Source organism: Passer domesticus, chromosome 1 (genome assembly GCF_036417665.1).
Source record: "Passer domesticus isolate bPasDom1 chromosome 1, bPasDom1.hap1, whole genome shotgun sequence".
Classification (NCBI taxonomy): domain Eukaryota; kingdom Metazoa; phylum Chordata; class Aves; order Passeriformes; family Passeridae; genus Passer; species Passer domesticus.
This window is the reverse complement of record NC_087474.1, coordinates 24672430-24691343: the sequence shown is the minus strand read 5'-3', so window position 1 is coordinate 24691343 and position 18914 is coordinate 24672430. Positions and strand designations below refer to the sequence as shown.

At 41.1% G+C, this 18914-nt stretch overlaps 2 protein-coding genes across 5 annotated transcripts in view; one reads left to right on the top strand and one right to left on the bottom strand.

Annotated features, from left to right (window-relative positions):
* The window catches only part of COL28A1 (collagen type XXVIII alpha 1 chain), an 82994-nt gene extending 78520 nt beyond the window's left edge, over positions 1 to 4474 (top strand). The window contains exon 37 of the transcript XR_010357009.1: positions 470 to 4474. The gene's annotated coding sequence lies outside the window, so the exon portion shown is untranslated. The remainder of the gene's footprint in view (positions 1 to 469) is intronic.
* On the bottom strand, positions 3363 to 18731 carry C1GALT1 (core 1 synthase, glycoprotein-N-acetylgalactosamine 3-beta-galactosyltransferase 1). 4 transcript variants are annotated; one of them, XM_064411041.1, is made up of 4 exons: positions 18585 to 18731; positions 11554 to 11793; positions 9306 to 9973; positions 3363 to 8110 (listed from the first exon to the last, which is right to left on the bottom strand). In XM_064411041.1, exons 2-4 carry the CDS (start codon positions 11774 to 11776, stop codon positions 7901 to 7903), a joined length of 1101 nt encoding a protein of 366 aa, XP_064267111.1. In that variant the 5' UTR covers positions 11777 to 11793; positions 18585 to 18731; the 3' UTR covers positions 3363 to 7900. The 4 variants fall into 4 exon arrangements, with proteins under 4 accessions (XP_064267111.1, XP_064267102.1, XP_064267095.1 ...); XM_064411032.1 differs by lacking the exon at positions 18585 to 18731 and adding an exon at positions 18145 to 18277; XM_064411025.1 differs by lacking the exon at positions 18585 to 18731 and adding an exon at positions 17459 to 17557.
* Between the last annotated feature and the right edge of the window lie 183 nt (positions 18732 to 18914).

The window sequence follows — 18914 nt, the reverse complement described above, 5'->3', positions numbered from 1 at the left end:
TCAGACCCTCAGGTGTGATTTTCATTTGATTTAGGATTAATCCCTGCAGAGTGCTCATCTGGATTACAAATCTAGGAAGGATCTAGACTCCACTTTACAGCCACATCCTCCACTTGAGAAATAGTCAGAGAACAAACATTTAACAGTACTCCCACATTTAGAGTGACTAGATTGAATAAAACATGCATTAAAAATAATTAATTAGAGACATATGTATTTGTTTTGATTTGTGCCAAGTACTCACTTGGCCCTAAGTTAACATTTATGTTAAATCTTATGCTCTCCATCTCCAGGGGCAGGAAGCAGGAAGCCAGCACTTAATAGCACAACATTTGCATGATTCCCAGTTAAGAACTCTTTCATTGTCCCAAGGGGACAGTGAAAGAAAAAAATACAACAAAAATCATAGTCCAAGGTTTTAAAGGTGCACTGCACTAATGCACATTAATTCCTAAGTCTTTTTTATCAGTTCTTTGACAGAGGAGGAAGAGTCAAAACCTTGACTCCCTGAGACCAGACAGGATCCAGCTCTGTTGGGAAATACTGAAAGCACAGGGTGGAACAGGGAAGCAGCAGCATGAAAAGGTGATGTGGTTCTTTAGGTGACTGAAGCTATTGACAGAGCTCCTTTCCTTGCAGTTACTTAGAATTTTATCCTAGGAGGGGAATGAGAAGGTGCCAAGGAGTTGCTGGAAGCCAGGTTAGAAATTCAAAGAAGCAAAGCAGCCTTTTTGATTTCAAAATGCCAAAGTGGTGGGTTCACAGACATCACAGGTTGGTGTTGTACAACTGAAGAACAGTATTGCAAACTTACACACCTACTCAATAAAGCAGAGTTTACATGAAATAAATAAGCTGCTTACATCAACTTTTGATGTAACAAACACTCCCATGAAATTCCCATCTCTATTCAGATATGAATTTTAAACTCTCTTGCCATGTACTCATCTTTCAAAGAATGTTCACCTCTGTGTAAAAGTGAAAAAATAAGATAGTGACTTCAGCAATGCTCAGAAGACAGTTGGAAAACTCGTGTTCCTTTCCAGGCAACATTGCTACAAATAATTCCCCCTTCCCAAGGAAAATATTTTTCATGCTTCTTTAGCACAACTAATCTTAGCTGGATTTAGCTGGAATCTCCAGCCCATGTGCCTGCAAACTGAGAAATATTTTAAGCACTAAGTGATAAAACCCGGTTCCAACACTTGCTTTGAAGTGATTTGCTTTAGGCTGACTTTAAAACCTGCTGTAGGTCACTAAGTTTACTGCAGACAGGTCTGTCTGTGGGATCATACCTGGCCTTCAGCTCCCATTGGTACCATGTACTCCTCAAACAGCACTTTGCAGATCAGGTGGTGCAACCATTGACAGAAAAAGGAAACCAAAAAGGAGAAAAGATGGGAATGTTTAAAAGACAAATCACACCTCAAAGAAGAGAACACCTAAGCTATGGCAAAAGAATTGACACTTTCTTATCCCCACAGGTGTGTAACACAGAACTGGATGATGCTTTGGTCAGTACAGTGCAGACTCCAGAACTTGAGGCTTCAGCCTCCCTAAATAAAAGAAAGCTTACAGAAGAGCATTTTTGGGGAGGAAGGAAAAAAGGGACTGTACTAGTCCTGTAGTATCGCAAGAAAGGAGGAACATTATAACAACAGAACAGGGGGCTGGAAATGTCTGAAAATAAGAGTTAAAAGGAGAGCGTGTAGGGCACAGCTCAAAACCACATTGGGTCCAAATTCCAGTGTTAACAAACAAAAATAAACACAGAATTAGCCTCCCTCCAACGTTCTTTTTCCTAATAAGTGAGAAAAACATCTTTACAGTTTACTTTTATTGGCATTTTAAGAAGTCTTGAAAGACTATATATTAGAAAGCTGAAAAAAATGAAGACCTCAGGCTACATTTCTGAATTAAATAACAACTTTCCCTTCAAAAATGCCAACTATCACCCTAACCTAGAAGTGAGATCCCACAATCCATCTGTTTTCCCAAGTCTGTCTTAAATTTCTATACTTGTGTAAAAATGAAAATGTTCACTGCAGAGCTCTGATTGTCTCACTTACTCCTCATGTAAGTCAGAAAAAGCTCCTCACCATGAAATTTCAGGAACCCATGGATGGGCTTCATTAAGGTGAAACATTGTCAGAAAGGAAGAAATGCTGCTAAACATTCAGGAGCAAGCACTGGAATGAGCGATTCAGAGGCTTATCTTCCCTGCAGCTTAGAATAAACTTAGCAGTTCCTGGGTGTAAAATGTTTACTTACTTTTTAGTTGGCACTAGTGCACAGGGAAGAGCTCTAGGAAAATTCCCTTGGGCAAGGGAAGCTTTCTGTGAGCTGGCTACAAGAGCTTACCGTCATTTATGGACATTTCACTGTGCCTACAACTTCTGGTAATCAAATGGGTGAGTCTGTTATATATTAATGTTAAAAAAAATCCAAAAAGCAAGCAAAGCAAACCCACACTTATGAAACAGTTTTTCTCCAATGTAGCAGCTGTAGCTTTTGCTTTGCTCCAGCACTGGCATTGCCCTGCAATGTGCTGGATGTAGTCTGATCCTGACAATTTGTAAGTTACAGCAGCACCACCACATAAAAGCATAACCTTCGCCTGAAATTTGACAGCTTTTATGGTCTGTTCAATTGGCTCTTGTTCCCTCAAATATCCCAGCTTTTGAGCTCAGTTAAACTGGCTGTCACCCGTTTCCTGCACTTTGAAATGAAACAGTTAATTAATCCAGGTTAATAGTATTAGCAGGGTCTATTACAGTACTTAAGGTAATGACACACAGCTGTACTGTGCTTCTGCCAACACCTCATCCAACAACCAGAGTTCCAGATGTAAAGACAACTCCCAGCTGTCCAAGTGCCAGCACTTCGACTGCTGAATGCTGTTCTGCACAAACATTTATGTTAGAAAGCACAACTTTTAAATTTTAACAGGTCTTTTTTATTCAGAAATAAGAGGTTCACTGAAAGAATAAATCCTTTTTTTTTTAAACAAGGTGGTTAATTTTGGACAGTTTTGCTTTATTTCTGAGGTATCAGTTGTAGTCAGTTCACTCAGGAATCTGTAAGAATACGGAGACACTGAAGAATCCGGACAATGCAGAAACAGCTGCCTGCTTATGTGAATCTGGTACTAGCACTTAATCATTTTATCTTTGTTTTCTGGGTAGCTTGCTATTTTGTTGAGAGCATAAATATAGAATCATAGAATCATAACAAGTGAGAAAAGCTTTTTTAATTTCCTGTACCCACCCTAGAGAAAAAGAACATTTTTATTAGACTAAACTGTGCTGCTATGCAACACCACTAGCATGCAGAAGGTGTAAATGAAGACAGACATGAACTGCATGAGATAACTTATTTTATTTATTCAATTCTCAACTTAATTTTGATGCTAAAAATTGGTCAAAGGCACTTCAAAGAAGGTATTTAAGAAACAAATCCTTACAGTGACCATTCCAGACAAATCACCAACTTTTATCTGCCATTAGGAACACAACTACCTATAATTGCAAAGTGAAACATTCACAGGTTTTGAGTGGAGCATACTGTCCAGCAGCAATATTTAATTCTTTTAGACTATTAATAACATTTGTGGAGTATTTTAAATACAATATGGTAAAACAAAGCAAATTACACTTTTTGGAGTTCCACAGACGATTTCTTGACAGAAAAAGAACAAAAACTTCCTTTCCCAGTGGTTCTTATTGAGGGGTCTATTTTTATCTGTGCGTGCACTATCAGCATCAGTAACAGGTACAGCAGAGAAATAACCCACACTTTTCTGTCATACAAAGACAAAACACCCTGCTCAGATAACAAAGCATTTATAAGAGGTCTATCAGCTACTCAAATACTGACATTTATACTTCTGCAAGTGTGACAGATCAAATGGTAACAGCTGAAGAAAAAGCGATTTTTAATATACACCCCACAAAAGCAAAGCAAAGAAAGTGTCCTTAAAGGCAAAAGTACTGTGAAAAGAACTTCCACAAAATGCGATGGTATAAACATCACCAGCATGTAACCTCTTAAATAACACAGACTGCAAAAATTAATTGGGAGTGAAAGAAGAAATTGGTCTTTTTCTGCAAACAAAGATTAATACTCTCCTCTGTAAACAAACACTAATACTCTCCTCTGATTAAGACCAGTGATCAAAAAATAACTTCTTGCCATTGTCAATCTTTCTGAAGTGAAACCACATTTAACCACAAGGTTAAAATGTTACTCTGTCACGCATGGGGACACTTCCACATCCACTGCCTAGTAATTTCAAGAAAATAGTTCAAAATTTTTAGATGGGTAATTTAAATCACTATGGTGCCAATGAAAGCTTTTAGGTTTTATAAAATTAAGAAACCTCTTTTAGAAACCAAACCACAGAGAAATAATCTGCATGGCTAAGTAAGCCCATGTTGCTGTGCCTCAGGAAGTCTTTCCATCTGAAATACAGTCTCCTTGGGCTGCAAAAATTCTCAAACTCAATAAATGCTTTCTCAAAGCACAAAGACCTGAGAGTGAAACAGCAGACTACTATTATTAGTGTAATATTGTATGTGAAAATTATACTGTTCACATTCCAACCTTGTCCACTGAGGCTTCTGAAGGCAGTGAGATAGAAACCAATTATTTCAGAGGTATCAGCTCATGGTTATGGCAATACAATTCAACAGAGAACAACAGGTCTCTGTTATAATCACAGAATGTAAAACTTGATACTTTTCTAGCTTGTCTGGAAAGAAGGATAATTCTTCGTAGTGCTGTTATAAAGGCAAAAGAAAGAGATTCAGAGGCCTATGCAACAAGGACACTTTAAAACAAAAACTGACGTTTGAAGAAAAGGCTACTTATTTCTCCAGACAGGCCACCCATTTATCACAAGGTAGTGTTGTCTTGGTTTTTTTAAGATTTTCTAAGCCTTCTGATGTTTAAATTCTTATAGCAAACTTTGTCACATACTTTCTGCAAATAACTTACTGTTTTGCATTCTTTTATGGAGGAGGAGAAATTTGATGGACTGTTAGTTTGTCCAGTGTCATTGGAGAGGTGGCACTTTCACCCACCAAGCCACTATCACCTTTGGAAATCTATAAATGTTGGAGTCAGAAAATAAACTTCCCCTTTTTACCTTGAGAACAGCAGCGTGTTTGCGTAGCGTTTTTTCATGTCCTACAGTGACAAGGTACTATGTCCTTAGCCTTATTCCCTTCAGAAAGGGAACTTGCTCCTTTACTTTTCCAGTCTCTCTGCAGTCCTGCACTCTTTGTGGAAGGGGATATTCCCACCCTGCTCTGCTAAACCCACAAGCCTCAGCTGGGCAGCAGATAAGAACTAGAACTGCTGCTGAGAAAAGGCTTCACCCTGAGCTCAGCAGTGGCTGGTTTACCTGGTTATCCCAGCAAAAAACCTGTGTGGAGCTCAAATATCCTGCTTCCTCCTGTCCACCTGAGACTATGCTGGATGAAACTGGAAAGCCAGAGACAGGATAGTCAGGACAGTAAGTAACATGAAGTGGAAATGCTTCACAGGACAGCACAGGGCAAACATATGACACAAATCTGCAGAAAATATGCAGGATTAGTTCTGCCTGTTACGGTAGAAAATCTTCAAATCCCCATGGGTGAACTGAAGAAGAAAGCAGAAATAAAGGAACTGTACAGTAGCTCAACAGATCTTTTACATGGGCTGAATTTACAAAGAGATTAGGTTGGGATCTCAATTTCCTTTTGTAACTTCTTTAAGTATTCCTGAATATTTTAACTGCTTGTTTGAACAATGTCATTGGAGTTATCAATTCCATATGGATTTCACAATGAGATTGGTTTGTGCTGCATGTGGGATAAACATTTAGCTCACAGAAGGAAGCACTTTTCAGCATGTTAACATCCACTGTCCTCTGGACAAGCATCCCTCTGAGTACAGCAAACTGGAGACTTTTTCCTTTCTTAAACCAATGTAGTTATAATGTTCTACTTAAGTCAATTGACATAAAATAAAGCTCATGTCCTATCAGTACTTCAGAAGCAGTGCTGCTCATAAAAGACCAAGAGATTTAACCCTTCAGGAACTACTTAAGCAATACTTGATAGATGAACTTGGCCTACATTCAGGCAGAGAAGATGAATGCAGCATTTCAACACCATGAGCTGTTTCAGTAATTACCATCATGCTGCAGAGCAATGGTCAGAAAGAAAGTAATGACTTTACTTTTGGACAACAGAAAGAACTCCAATCCGTACTAGAACTACCTTTGGGAAAAGAAAAAATTCCAGTACTTTATGGTAACATCATCTTCCAGGAACATCCTGAAGGACCAGCAGTAGTAAATAAGGCTGTCTGCTACCACTATGTGCCCTTTTCAAAACAAATACTGGAGGTAATTATGTTATGTCCAAATTCATCAATATGATGAAAGTGAAAAACAACAAAAAGATGAAGAAACTTCTGTTCACGTGTGGAATAAAACACTACATGTCACACTTAATCCCATTCCTCATACTGCTATTCGCTCAGTTTGAAAAGGAGAAAACCAGAAAGTTTTATATTAACTCTATAAAACATACATTTGACCTCTGCAAAAACATCAGTAATTAAAACACCTATTTTGTCCCACACCAAGAAAGTGTTTCCAGTTAAAAGGCAGAGATACTTATGAAGTGGTGGAGGAAATTAATGCACTTTTAAAGATTCCTGCATTCCAGCTTGCTTACCTGAATAACTACACCCTTCAGCTTCAAAAACAGTGAAAAAAGGATCATTTAACACTTTGTGCTGAAAAAGGTAACAAGAAGCAGATACAGAAAACATCTTTTTAAGTGGAAGAAAAAATGTTCAGAAAAATGAAATTAAATACTTCAACCAAAAAAACTGGCTTTGGTGTAGTTTTAAAATAGGACATTTCTGTATCTGAGAATTTTAACCTCTAGTGAAAATTAAAATGGAAACAAAGTAATTATAATAGTGGCTGAAACCAAGTTGTTACAATGCAACTTCACTAAGATACTATTCTTCCTGGTTTATGTGGCAGGTGGGATGAAAGAATAGAAGACAGACATCTATTTTCAAAAGCATCTACCTTAGGCTGAGAAATGCTACGAGGGATTTTTATATCCATTCAACCAAAAGGATAAGTTAATAAAACTGAAAAAAAAAAAAGCCACAGGCAAATATGTAAGCAGCTTGCATCACCTCAGCAATTTAAACAACAGTAGCTGTGTCTGGTTTCTCTCCAGAAGAGTATTCCTCCCCAAAAACTTCATATTGTTTTGCACAACAGAATTTAAAACATTATAAGTAATTCATAGCAGTGAATTCTGTTTCTCAAACAATTCATATTAATCTTGTGGGTGAAATTCTGCCACTCTGTTGTTAAGGCAAAGCAGATTGGAGAATCTAATTTTGCCTCTCTGCCTTACTTTTAGGGCAAGGTACACAAAGTAACTTCAAGATGTTGACAATAATTCAGAAAGCCGTTGTGATGTGCTTGACTGGGCAGCATCCAATTTCTAATATTAGAACTGACTTAATGGAAAGGAAATCAAGGAGAACAAAAAAAGGAACAGAAAGAGGGTACAATCATCTGTGAACCTGTCCACAATGGTTTTCATACAAATTCTCCCAAATATTATTGTACCAGAGCAACCTCCAGTTTCACAGCTTTAGGGCCCCAAATCTTTGTGGGCAGGGCTGCAAGGTCACACTATCCCAAGTAGTCAGAGCCAGCACCAGACTCTATTGTACACACGGTGACAAGAAGTGCTGCCAACTTGATTTTTGCAATAAAGAATCGCCAGGAGTAATTTCAGTCCACAAGCTTCATGCACAAGTTTGAGGAGACTCTTACTCATTGTACTGGCTTCTTTTTGGTTTTTTGCAAGTCCATTTAGCTGTCAGAAGTTTTTTGCTTTAGTTTTTGATTATTCTCCAGTGCTTCATTTTTGCTCTGCTCTTCTGGATTCTTTGATGAATCAGGATTGTACCTATACAAATACCCATACGGACGAAGATGATAAATCAAATATTCCAAATGATACATAGTCACAGAGTCAACATAGTGGAATGAAACTGCTAGATCAGAGCAGCATCCAGGACCCTGAAACACAAAACAAAGACAAATAATCAGCAAGAATTGCAAAGCATGCCCTGGATTAAAGATCCGGGGAGAATTCAAAGAAATACTTGATTTAATGGTAAGAAATTCACTACTATCAGTCATAAGTATACTTCAAAAGTTATTGTTAGGCAAGCAAAATGTACCAGACATATCTGCCAAGGCATCTTTCCAAAATGAAGCTGACAAAGTCTCCTGCTTCTGTGATCAAGCCAGTGAAAAAACTAGCTGCCCTCATTAACGTCAGAGGTTTCTGCTTTTCCATACTTGATTTTTGATGCTGATGTTTAAACAGCACCAAGAAGCAACAAGCAGGCCTAAATGAGTAATATTTATATATGAAACAATAAATGCCTGTTACTTGTGTCAGCATCCAGACAGAATGTATAAGCAAAACGTGTGTGTACCTGCACCAGTTTGTGTTGACGTATTATAGAGTTTGGCAGTATTATCAGTATCTAACTTCCTACTGATAAAAACTTGTAACAAGTAATTGCAGAATTTTGTTTTAAATGTCTTTATTTCATTGACATTATTAAGAGCTATAGGATCATTGTTAACACACTTGTCAGAACTTATATTTTATAGCTCGAGTTTGAGAATGCTTTCCTGTAGCATAGTTTTGGGGTTTCTTTTTTCAGCAGCTTTGGTTGCAGAGTTGCTAATATTTCAAATCCAACTGAAACTAGGATTAAATATTCAAAGACACCAATGAGAACAATTGCTATGTAACTGTCATTCTTTCAATACTTATGAAGTTTGATCAATATAGCTTGACTTTTTCACCAGACGAAGTAGTCTCTATCCAAGCACAGGTATGACAGGACAGAACCACACAGGCAATTTCCATTCTGAATCAGTTACAGATGGAACTGTCCACAGCTCAGCCACCCATGCACTGCAGCCTTAGCTAAAGCTGCTGCCTCCTGACACACTAAATACAGCTGGTTTAAGCCACAGAAATGCTTTAGCTGCTGACTACAAGTATAAAAATAGATTGCTGGTTTACATTGAAAAAAATCTACTTAAGAACCAGACTCTTTTTCAGCTTTAATATGTAAAAAATTCCAAGTTCTGTTTTTGAATTCTTTCACCTAATTCTAATTCACACATCACAAGCTCACACATATCAAAAGATGCACTTGGCAAAATGGATACCAGGTTCCTCAGGACTTACCTCTACAGCAGGATAGTAATTGTAATTCCAGTACCAGAAGGTTTTTGGTAGGTATCCTCTGATTAAGTGATGCTCTGGAACGAATGGATGAAAGGTTTCTCTACCCCTTGTATCCCTAGAATCTCCTGCTTCCACATTGATGATCTCCATGCATTTTCCTAGTGCCAGATCTTCAATAGAGGAACTGTGAGTGCATTTGTTCGTTTTAAATGCAGCAACAAATCTCTTCAGAGCTTCTTTGCTCAGAACATATCCTGCTCCTCCACTCATGTAGCCCTGTTTCACATACGGCTTAAACCTTCTTCCAAAGTATATTGGTTGTTCAGGACTGTATTTTGAGAGAAGCCATCTCAAATTGTCCAATATAACATATGTATCATCATCTGCTTTCATAAACCAATCAGCATCATCAAAATAATGGTCATATACATATTGAAAAGCTTTAATAGTCTTCCAGTAAAGTTGGTCCCTGCCTTCTTTGGTTTCTAGGCCCACAGCTGGGAAGTCTTTATTTTCCTCAGAGCTCATAAAAAGTACTTTATTACAGCGTTGGGCCCAAGTGGCCTTAACATGCTTGGCTTTCTTTTCTAGATTTTGAGGTCCAGTCATGACCCAACACAGTATTTTCACCTTGTGATACAGTCCTTCTGCAATATTTTTATCCTCATCTAAAAAAAGAGGAAAGTTGTAAAACCATATTAGATGTGATTGCCAAACAAACTAACAAAAATTCTTAAAGCTATTTTAATTTCACAAGATAAAAGAGAGTGTAAGAGTCATATTAAAATGGGTGTCTGTTCAAGGAAGTGTGGCTTTAACAAACCTTGATTTCTACATAAAAACTGCTCAGAGGCAACCTCTTTATTGCTGCGGTGTGATGTCATGGTTTGCCTCAGTTACCCCGGGTTTTTCTGGGGTAAATTGGTACATTCCAATATTTTATGGTCTTGGGAAACTAATGAAAATTTTAAAACAGAATAATTTTGCCATTCACAATGAATACAACTTAATTATTACAACACAGAAAGGTCAAAAAGCTAATAAGATCTTTTATATATATATTCATGTTAACTAACAAAACCTAATGAATATTTCTAAACCAGCAAAATATGTTTTAAGAATAAAGCAAATGGTAAACCAGAAATAACTTATGAGATTAAGTAATATAGGATACTATGAAACTATTGTCATTGTTGATAACATGTTTTTATTTGCACCAATCCGGCAGAATAAAGACAGTTATCAGTAGTGTGAAACAATGTTTTTCAAAGTAGTCATTGCTCTTAAAGAAACATTTTCACCTGATACATACAAAAAGATTTTAGCTCACATAAAAGAATATTTAATGGACAGTGAAATCTGCATAACTGGTACTAAAATATTCCTGCTTACACTTTATGCAATTATAGATCAGATTTCTCTGTAACAATGTTCTACAATTACATGTGAAACACTCATCTTACAACGTTTGGAGTTTAAATATGTCTAAATAACAAGTTACTTACTAACATCTTCAGCAAATGTATTGCAGTGCAATTTTTCTCATCCAAGCTGTCCCTACTCAAACACTCTCTGAATTTGGGATTTAGAATGAACTCATTTAATGAAATATATAAAGGGTAAAAGTATTCCTGAAGTATTGGAAGGGTCTACCTTCCCTGGAAAAATAAAAATAGCCAGAGTGCAAGAGAATTTCTCTGTCTTTGACTGCAAACAGCAATCTCTGCCTGGACTGCTGTGTAATCAGCTTGGCAAACCACGGTGACTCCCTTTGCCCCCCTGCTCCAATTCTGTGTTTTACTAATCATACCAAAAAGTGATTGTAAAAAAAATATATTTTAGCTTTATCTTAGAGGCTAGATCAAAATTTAGAAGTTGTCCAAAATTAGCTTCTTAAGGCTAAAAGGCAATCCAGCCACATCTACAATGCTAGTAAAGACATCTGCTTAGCAAAACTGCCATTTGGTATCAATAATTCATTTGAGAAGTTACTGCTCCACAAGTCTGGATACAGAAGTTGGACAAACAGTTGGACTAAAAGGAAAATAAAAATTACTACTGTAATAAAAATGTAAACAAAGAAAACTACCATTTAGTAGACCTCAGGAGAAAAGTTATTTAGATGTAACCTGAACATGAGGAAACTGAATTCAAATGATTCATATAAATTCTTGGCAGTGAAGAAGCAATGTTTTGCAATGCATGAAAAGGGAGGACATTTGCTAACCAGCCAGGTGTAATGAAATACCTTTATGCTGTCCAGCATCTGCATTGAAATTCATTTGTCCTTGCAGCTGATTGTTGTCAGTATCTGCTGAGTGTTGACCATGTGGATCATTGTGAAGAACGTGAGGCTGGATCTTAACCTGTTCTTCTAGTATAATGCTAAACAGAAGATAGCAGACAAAAAATCCTATTGCTGAGCCAAAAGTGAAGGTTAGAAGGTTCATCAAAGACTTGGAAGAGGCCATCTCCTGAAGGTGAGACACTGTCAAAACCAAATGAAAAATACATTAGCCTTAACATAGAAATCAAATCTAAAACTATAGGAAGAAATCAAGGACTAAATCTCTGAAAGCAGAGAACTCAGTTCTAGCTCAGTTTCAGCTCCCTTGGGCTTGCACAGAAATTTAAGTACAAGAGCAATGCAAATATCAATATAAAATTGCACATTCATTGATAGTGGCTGTACATAAAAGAACCTATTAATTATATTTATACAACATTTAAACAAAAATGTATCCACTGAATTGCAGTAGCTTTATAAAACTGTAATATACATACACTTTTTTATACTCTTCAGCCTACAAAACTGCACTTTAAAATGTAATACCCGAGTCTTTTACGAAGCTACGAGATGATGATCAATGGCAATCTACAGGTCAAGATACAAAATGGTCACAAACCATTCTTAAAACTCCAGCCAAATGTATATTACAGGAATTCTTAACATATGTCCATCACAAGCAAATTTTGAAGAGCTGTAAAAGCAACTCTGCTCCCAAAGTAGGGCAGTTGTCCTTACACTTTTAAGAATTACTGAGGATTGACTTTCAGAAAAAAAGAGTAAGGCAACATTTGAGTTTTCATATAGAAACACTAATCTTTCAAAGGAAGAGAAGAAGCAAGTACATCAGCCTTGAAGCCTCTTCTACACTTCAAAAAACTTTGTATTCCAGTAATAAAAACACCCCTTCATATAGCCACACCCTTGCTCCCCAAAACTACAGGACTTTGCTGACCATTTTTAGTAAACCAAATCAGCAGCTATGCCTGCATAAAGGGAGTTCTATGCATCAAAAACAAGTGTGAATTTTAATATATTAAACACTTAAAAACCAATTTCAGGTTGTTGAGGGTTTTTCATCTTTGGAAATAGTTGAGCTATTTTCTAATAACTCATGACTAAACTACAAAAACATTGACTATTAAATACACACTGAATTCACGCCAGAGCCTTACAAACAAGTCAATGATGTTCCCTCCATTAGGATCATTATTAATGACAGTGAGCAGAACCCAATTTAGTTCATGAGGGAGCCCAAAAAAGAAAATTATGGACTGCACAGAGCATCGATGAAAACCATCGATCAGAGAAGAGCTGCAGCCACCAAAACAACTCATTTAGCCTGCACCCCCTCCTCTCACTGCCTGGGCAGTGCATTGGAAACAGTCTGTCCCCAAGCAAGCTGCACGAATCACTCTGCAGCACACACTCCACATTCCAGCTTTCTGTCTGCTCTCCTGAAGAGAGAGCAAAGATGGAACACATGCAACCTCACGTGTGTTGTTAGGTTGGCACTTTCAGAAATCCATCAGATTTACTGAACACATGCAGATCAAGAACATTTGAGAGTGAAGCAGCTCTCACACGTGGTAATGCTTTTCTTTCTACACTGCTAGAAAAAGGAAGTAAAATTGAAAACACAACTCAAAGCACAAAATAAAAATCAAGAAATGTACAGGGCATGTATATGTATATATATATATATAAATTATTATAACTGGGTTGGTAAGGAGCTGTAATTCTTTAATATGAACAAGCACATTATACAATATTTTAATTGCACATTGTCTTCCCTAAATTCAGTACTACATCTTTGTGGAGACAAGTGACTGCCTTTAGACATCACATCACAAAGTAAAAAACTTACTGTATAATAATTTGTGACTCAGGCCTTAAAAAAAATTACTTGGTTCTCAGCTTTATTTCTATTGTCTTTTACACCACTGAATTGAGAAGAAAACATGAGTATTTTGATCAGGTCCCCCCAAAAACCAAAACAAACAAAAAAAAACCCACAAAAAAACCCCAAAAAACCCCATGCATACAAGCAGCCTAAGACAATGCAAAGGATCTGCTGTACTAAGATTATATTTTTGTTTTTGCTCTCCCCATCTATCACCACAAAGTCCCCTCAAAATTTGCAATACATACAGGGAGATGGCCAAAATAAAACAATGCCCTCTTTTAGTATATTCAAAGTGGGGAAATATACAAACCCATGCATGGCCACAGGGTACCTACACCACTTTCTAGAAAAGGTTTTCACTATTCTACTTTCCACTATTGGGTGTCTCTCTGCCATACTATTTCAGTTATCTGCTCCAACAGCTGTTCAAATTACTCTTGCTAGGAGAGAAAAAAAAGAGAAAATAACTTGAAAATAATTGCTGTTCATTTAAGTATGAAATTATGTACAACTGAATTCTGTAGAAAAAATTTGATGTGCTGGAAATGCTGAAAAATTTAAAAAGTGCACCCATCACATTGGAAATCAGAAGATGATTTGGCAGTACTTCACACACAAAGAGGATTTCTCAGGGCAGGTGGTAGCTGTACTTCATATTTGATACAAAATACCTCTAGTTACAGTTTTCAATCTAAATAATCTGCTTATCATTCTATCAGTTTTATACCAACAGAATGGATCACTATAAACATGTGTGGGTATATATCCACATGTTTATAAACTCCAACAGTAAACAGGACAGAAATATTCATTTTTCATGATATCTTGATATTTCACATAAATTGAGTCTCTTAACTTGACAGCAAAAATTACTGAACACTACAGCATTACACGAGAAGAACTAGAAAATGCCTAAAAGGAAGGTCAGTTGTCAGATGATAAACATCCTCATTCCTTGCTGATATTCTCTTCCACACACGGATTTATTCAGGGGGAAGACCCACAAAACAATTAAGGCCATGCTGGATGAGGCTTTGAGCCACCTGATCTAACGAGAGGTGTCCCTGCTCATGGCAGGGGGTTCGCTTTAAAAGGGCTTGGATGATTTTTAAAGGTCCCTTCTTCCTTCCAACTCAAACCATTTTGTGATGTTATGAGTCTATGACATTTAGAGAAGGAAATGTCTATTTTTACTTATTGAGTTAAAAAACACACTATGTTAAAAAAACCAGCTACAATAAAAGGCTAGGTTTGAATTTAATTTATGCTCCACTGCTCTATCATGGAAGATTAAATAAGCACAGATATTTAGATGTTCATGCAGGTAGTACTAGTAACATCCATCAAAACAACAAAGATTTTCAAATTCTATCACAATGTAACAGTCATTGAAGATTTGGTTCTAAATTTAAGTTTCATGAGTCAACAATTTCTACATCTTCAAGCTTACAGAAAATCTATTTTTTCCTGTGTTAGGGGCTGCTGAACCTGGCAGCCCACAGCCCATTGACAAGGCTGCTGCAACTCCCTGTGCCCAGATCCAGCCGGGCTGAGGATGTATTCCCATTGCTGTGCAGGCAAAGATGCATACACACATGGCTGACCACAGAGATCAGCACAGATAAAAACGAGTGTTCATGCAGACACAAACACGGTCTGGCCTTATGCTGCTCCTCCCCACAGCTGCCCAGGAGAAAGGCCTGCTACTGGGGAATATATACACACACACAACTTGGATCATCCCTCTGTAAGTGGTCCCAGACCCTCAACCTATTCAGCCACCAAGCCTGAATCCTCAGAGCCCTGCTCCTTGTCAAACTGATGGCCCTCTGATCTCACCAGTATCTGTCCTTACACTTACAGTCCTTACACTTACAGCCGCCTCAAAGCCTGGCTCCCAAGCCTCTTAATCCTACTCCCTGTGTGATACTCACGAGCAGCCACACGCTGGCATCCTTGCCAAGGCTGTACCCACGCACTCCACCCTCCCAGTCACGGGCTCTGCAGACACACACGCCTCTGTGGCTCACAGTCCCTGCTCCAGCTGCTGGGCATTTAGGGCCTCACTCACCCCAGTCCCTCCAGCTGCTGGCACAGCAGACACAGAGATCCCTACAACTGACTGTGCACCCCCAGCTGCTGGCACTTAGAGCTCAGTATGCACATGAGAATAAGGCACAGAGTCCTCTCACCCAGCAAAACAGCCAGAAAGGCACCTTAATGAGAAAAGAGGACAGACTGTGGCAATCTGGCCAGGACACACTCAGACTGACCAGGCCCTTTTATTTTCCCATACTCGTTCCTCCTCAAACCATCTTCCTTTAGTCCCTCCCAGGAGCACCCCATAATTTTGTGCAGTCACAAGATGCTTTCTCCTGCATCCCATATGACCCATATTTTCTAAGCAGCTAACCCCTGGATCTTGTGAGCTGCTCCAGACAGCCCTCCTGGGGACTGCTCTAGCTGCAGGTCACACCTGGGCAATGGGCTGGTGGCTCCCCAGTGACAGAGCCAGGGCTGACTCCTCTGATGTGAGCCTTTGAACACGTTCATCTAGATTACTGCTCTCACCCTGCTGTTCCAATAAGGGCTTTAAGGTCACTTCCACAAGCCAATGGAAATTTAAGGGAAACCCATGCAATACGAATAGATGCAAGAGCTTGGCCCCACCACCAAAAGAAAACAACCCAATCACTTTTAAAATTAATACTTTTACACAAACTCAGACAAACTTGGACCATGTACAGAAACACGTTAAACCAAACACGTTAAACCAAACACGTTAAACCAAACACGTTAAACCAAACACGTTAAACAAAATACCAAACAAACAATCTGAAATACCCCAACACCAAAACAAGATAACAATGAAAAAACCCCAAAAAAACTCCACAACCACCATATCTGGGATTTTGAAATTTACAGAATGCAGAACGGAACTCTAATTTTAAACATGTTTATCCCACTATCATTCCATAATCACTTTAAGATTCGATTAAGTTAATCGCACATGCAGGGCTAATTCCTTCTTGTATCCCTTACTTAGGAATCAAGGGGGAAGCTCTGAGGCCCCATGATGAAACAATATAAATATCCTTTGAGAGCTGCATAATCTGTAATGAAATTGATCTCTACCACCACGTCCTTACCAGTCAAGCAACACATCAGAATAATTCGACCAAAAAGTAGGAAAAAAACGCAGTTAGCTGTGTAAACACACCTTCTGCTCCTTAAGTCACATTTATTGCTAGTTGCTCTGTACATTCATATGCTTCTGAAATGCAGCTAAATGCACTAGTTGTGCATTCGCTAATGTTGTCTGCATCTAGGATTTCTGTGAGCCTCTGCAGTTTCCTAATCACTAAGCACAGATCGTATCTTTCCACTTCAAATATCTAATGCTATAAGCATTTCTTTCAAATTCATTTCTGCTTGTTCTACCAGAAAATACAAACCATCAAAGTAAGGTTCTTCGGCATAGGAGGCCAACAACCACACTGAAACGAGACGTGTAACAATCCACAGCACCGGTGAGCTGGAAGGAAGATTTGGCTCCTCCTTCCTCATTCCAAAAGCTGACGCCGTCCTTCGGCAACAAGTGCCCGCGGCCGAAGCACGGCTTCCCAAAGCTCTGGCAGCGGACGCCCGCCCAGGAAGTGCCCGCTGCGGGGGCGGGAGCAGCGCTCCCGGCTCCCGGCCGCCCTCTCCCTCCGCTGGGCTCCGAGGATGCCCCTGCTCCGCCGCCTCTCCTTCCCGGGCGTGCAGCCGGGCACCTGCTGTCCCTGCAGCCGCAGGTGACGCGCAGCGCCGCGGCCGCCTCCTCCGCCCCGTCCCCGCCGAGAGGAGCCACCCTCGCCGCCTTCTTCCGCGTCCCCCCCACCGCGGGCGGGACGCTGCCCCCCGAGGCCCGACCCCACCGCCGCCCCCGGCTCGGCTCGGCCCGGCCCGGTTCCCCCTCACCTCTCGGGCCGGCGGGGCCCCGGAGCGCGCTCAGCCGCGCGACGGCGCGCGGGCCCCCGCTGGCCGCGCGCAGGGCAGGCCCCGGCCCGCGCGGGCCCCGCCGCCCCGCGCCGCCGCCGGCCCCATCGCGCGGCCGCCCCGCGCCGCGCCGCGCGCCGCCCCGGGGCGGGCGCGGGAGCGGGAGTGGCGCCGCCCCGCCGCCCGCTCATTGGCCGGCGAGCGGCGCGGGGCGGGGCTCTGCCGGCACGCGCGGCTTTAACCCCGCTCCCGCCGCCGCGGCCGCTCCGCCGCGTGGCAGCGCGCCCCCGCCCGCCCCGGGCCCTGCGCGGCCAGGGAGCCCGCCCCTCCCTTCCTCCTTTCCCGTCCGCCGCCAGCCCGGCCACGTCGCCGCCCAGGCCGCGAGCGGCGCCCGCGCCTCCCGGCGTGCGGCGGTGGGCCAGGGCGGGCGCCCCGGGCGGCCGGCATGCCCGCCGCGCGCGACGGCCCGGCCCGGACTTCGAGGGGTGCCGGGAAAAATGTCCCGGGGGGAAGGGGAGGGCCCGGGAGGGACTGAGGAGCGCGGAGCGGCAGCTCCCCGGAGCTCCCGGCAGTGGGTGAGCGGCGCGGCGCTCCGGCGGTGCCTCCGCGGGCACGGGCAGCGGCAGAACGCCCGGGCAGCGCTGTCCGCCCGCCCTTGTTGGCGTTACCTCGCTCTCGCCCGCCTGGAAGCGGCAGGGCCGGGCGCTCAGGCCGGGCTGCGGAGCTCCGCCGCGCTCCAGCCCCTCATTCCCCTCACTTCAGCCGGTCTGGAGCCGCTGCTCTTCCAAAATACCATTAGGCAACTGCAAGGGATGTTGCTAGGATACCGAGCCCTCTGCAATCGCTTCTTATCTCCCTGTGCTAACGCTGCCTACCTTTCCAACAGCTCTTGACGTTTATCTGTTGGTGAATTTCTTAGGAACAAAACGTATTAAATAAGAGGCGTTTTAGATTTGGAAGGTGTTTTTCATTACAGTGTAATCGAAAAATAGCATTTTGCAAGCACTGGGTAGATATTGGAGCTCCGCAGTTAATAGATAGAAGGTTTGTGTTGCGGTTCGTTTGGGGGGTTTGTGTGTGTGCGTGTGGTTTTTTTAAGTACTGGTACCTGCAGAAGGCCTGGTCCATGCTGAGGGACATTAGTGTTTCTGTAAATGGAGGTCACTGCACACACTGTTCTTGGTTTTCCTGCTCTCCTTTCTCCATCCTTCCTCCAGCCTGTCCATGGGTTCAAACCACAGGTTTCCCTCATCATAGCTGTAGATGTGTGTATTTTCCTTCTGTCTCCCCAGAACAATTATGACCTCAGGGGTGTGCCCTTTCGTCTCCATTTTCGTGTCTATTTTTACTTCTTTTTCTGTGGACAATGGGTCACACTGAATCACAGAACCTTTTAGGCTGGAAAAGACCTCCAAGATCACTGAGTCCGACCTGTGAC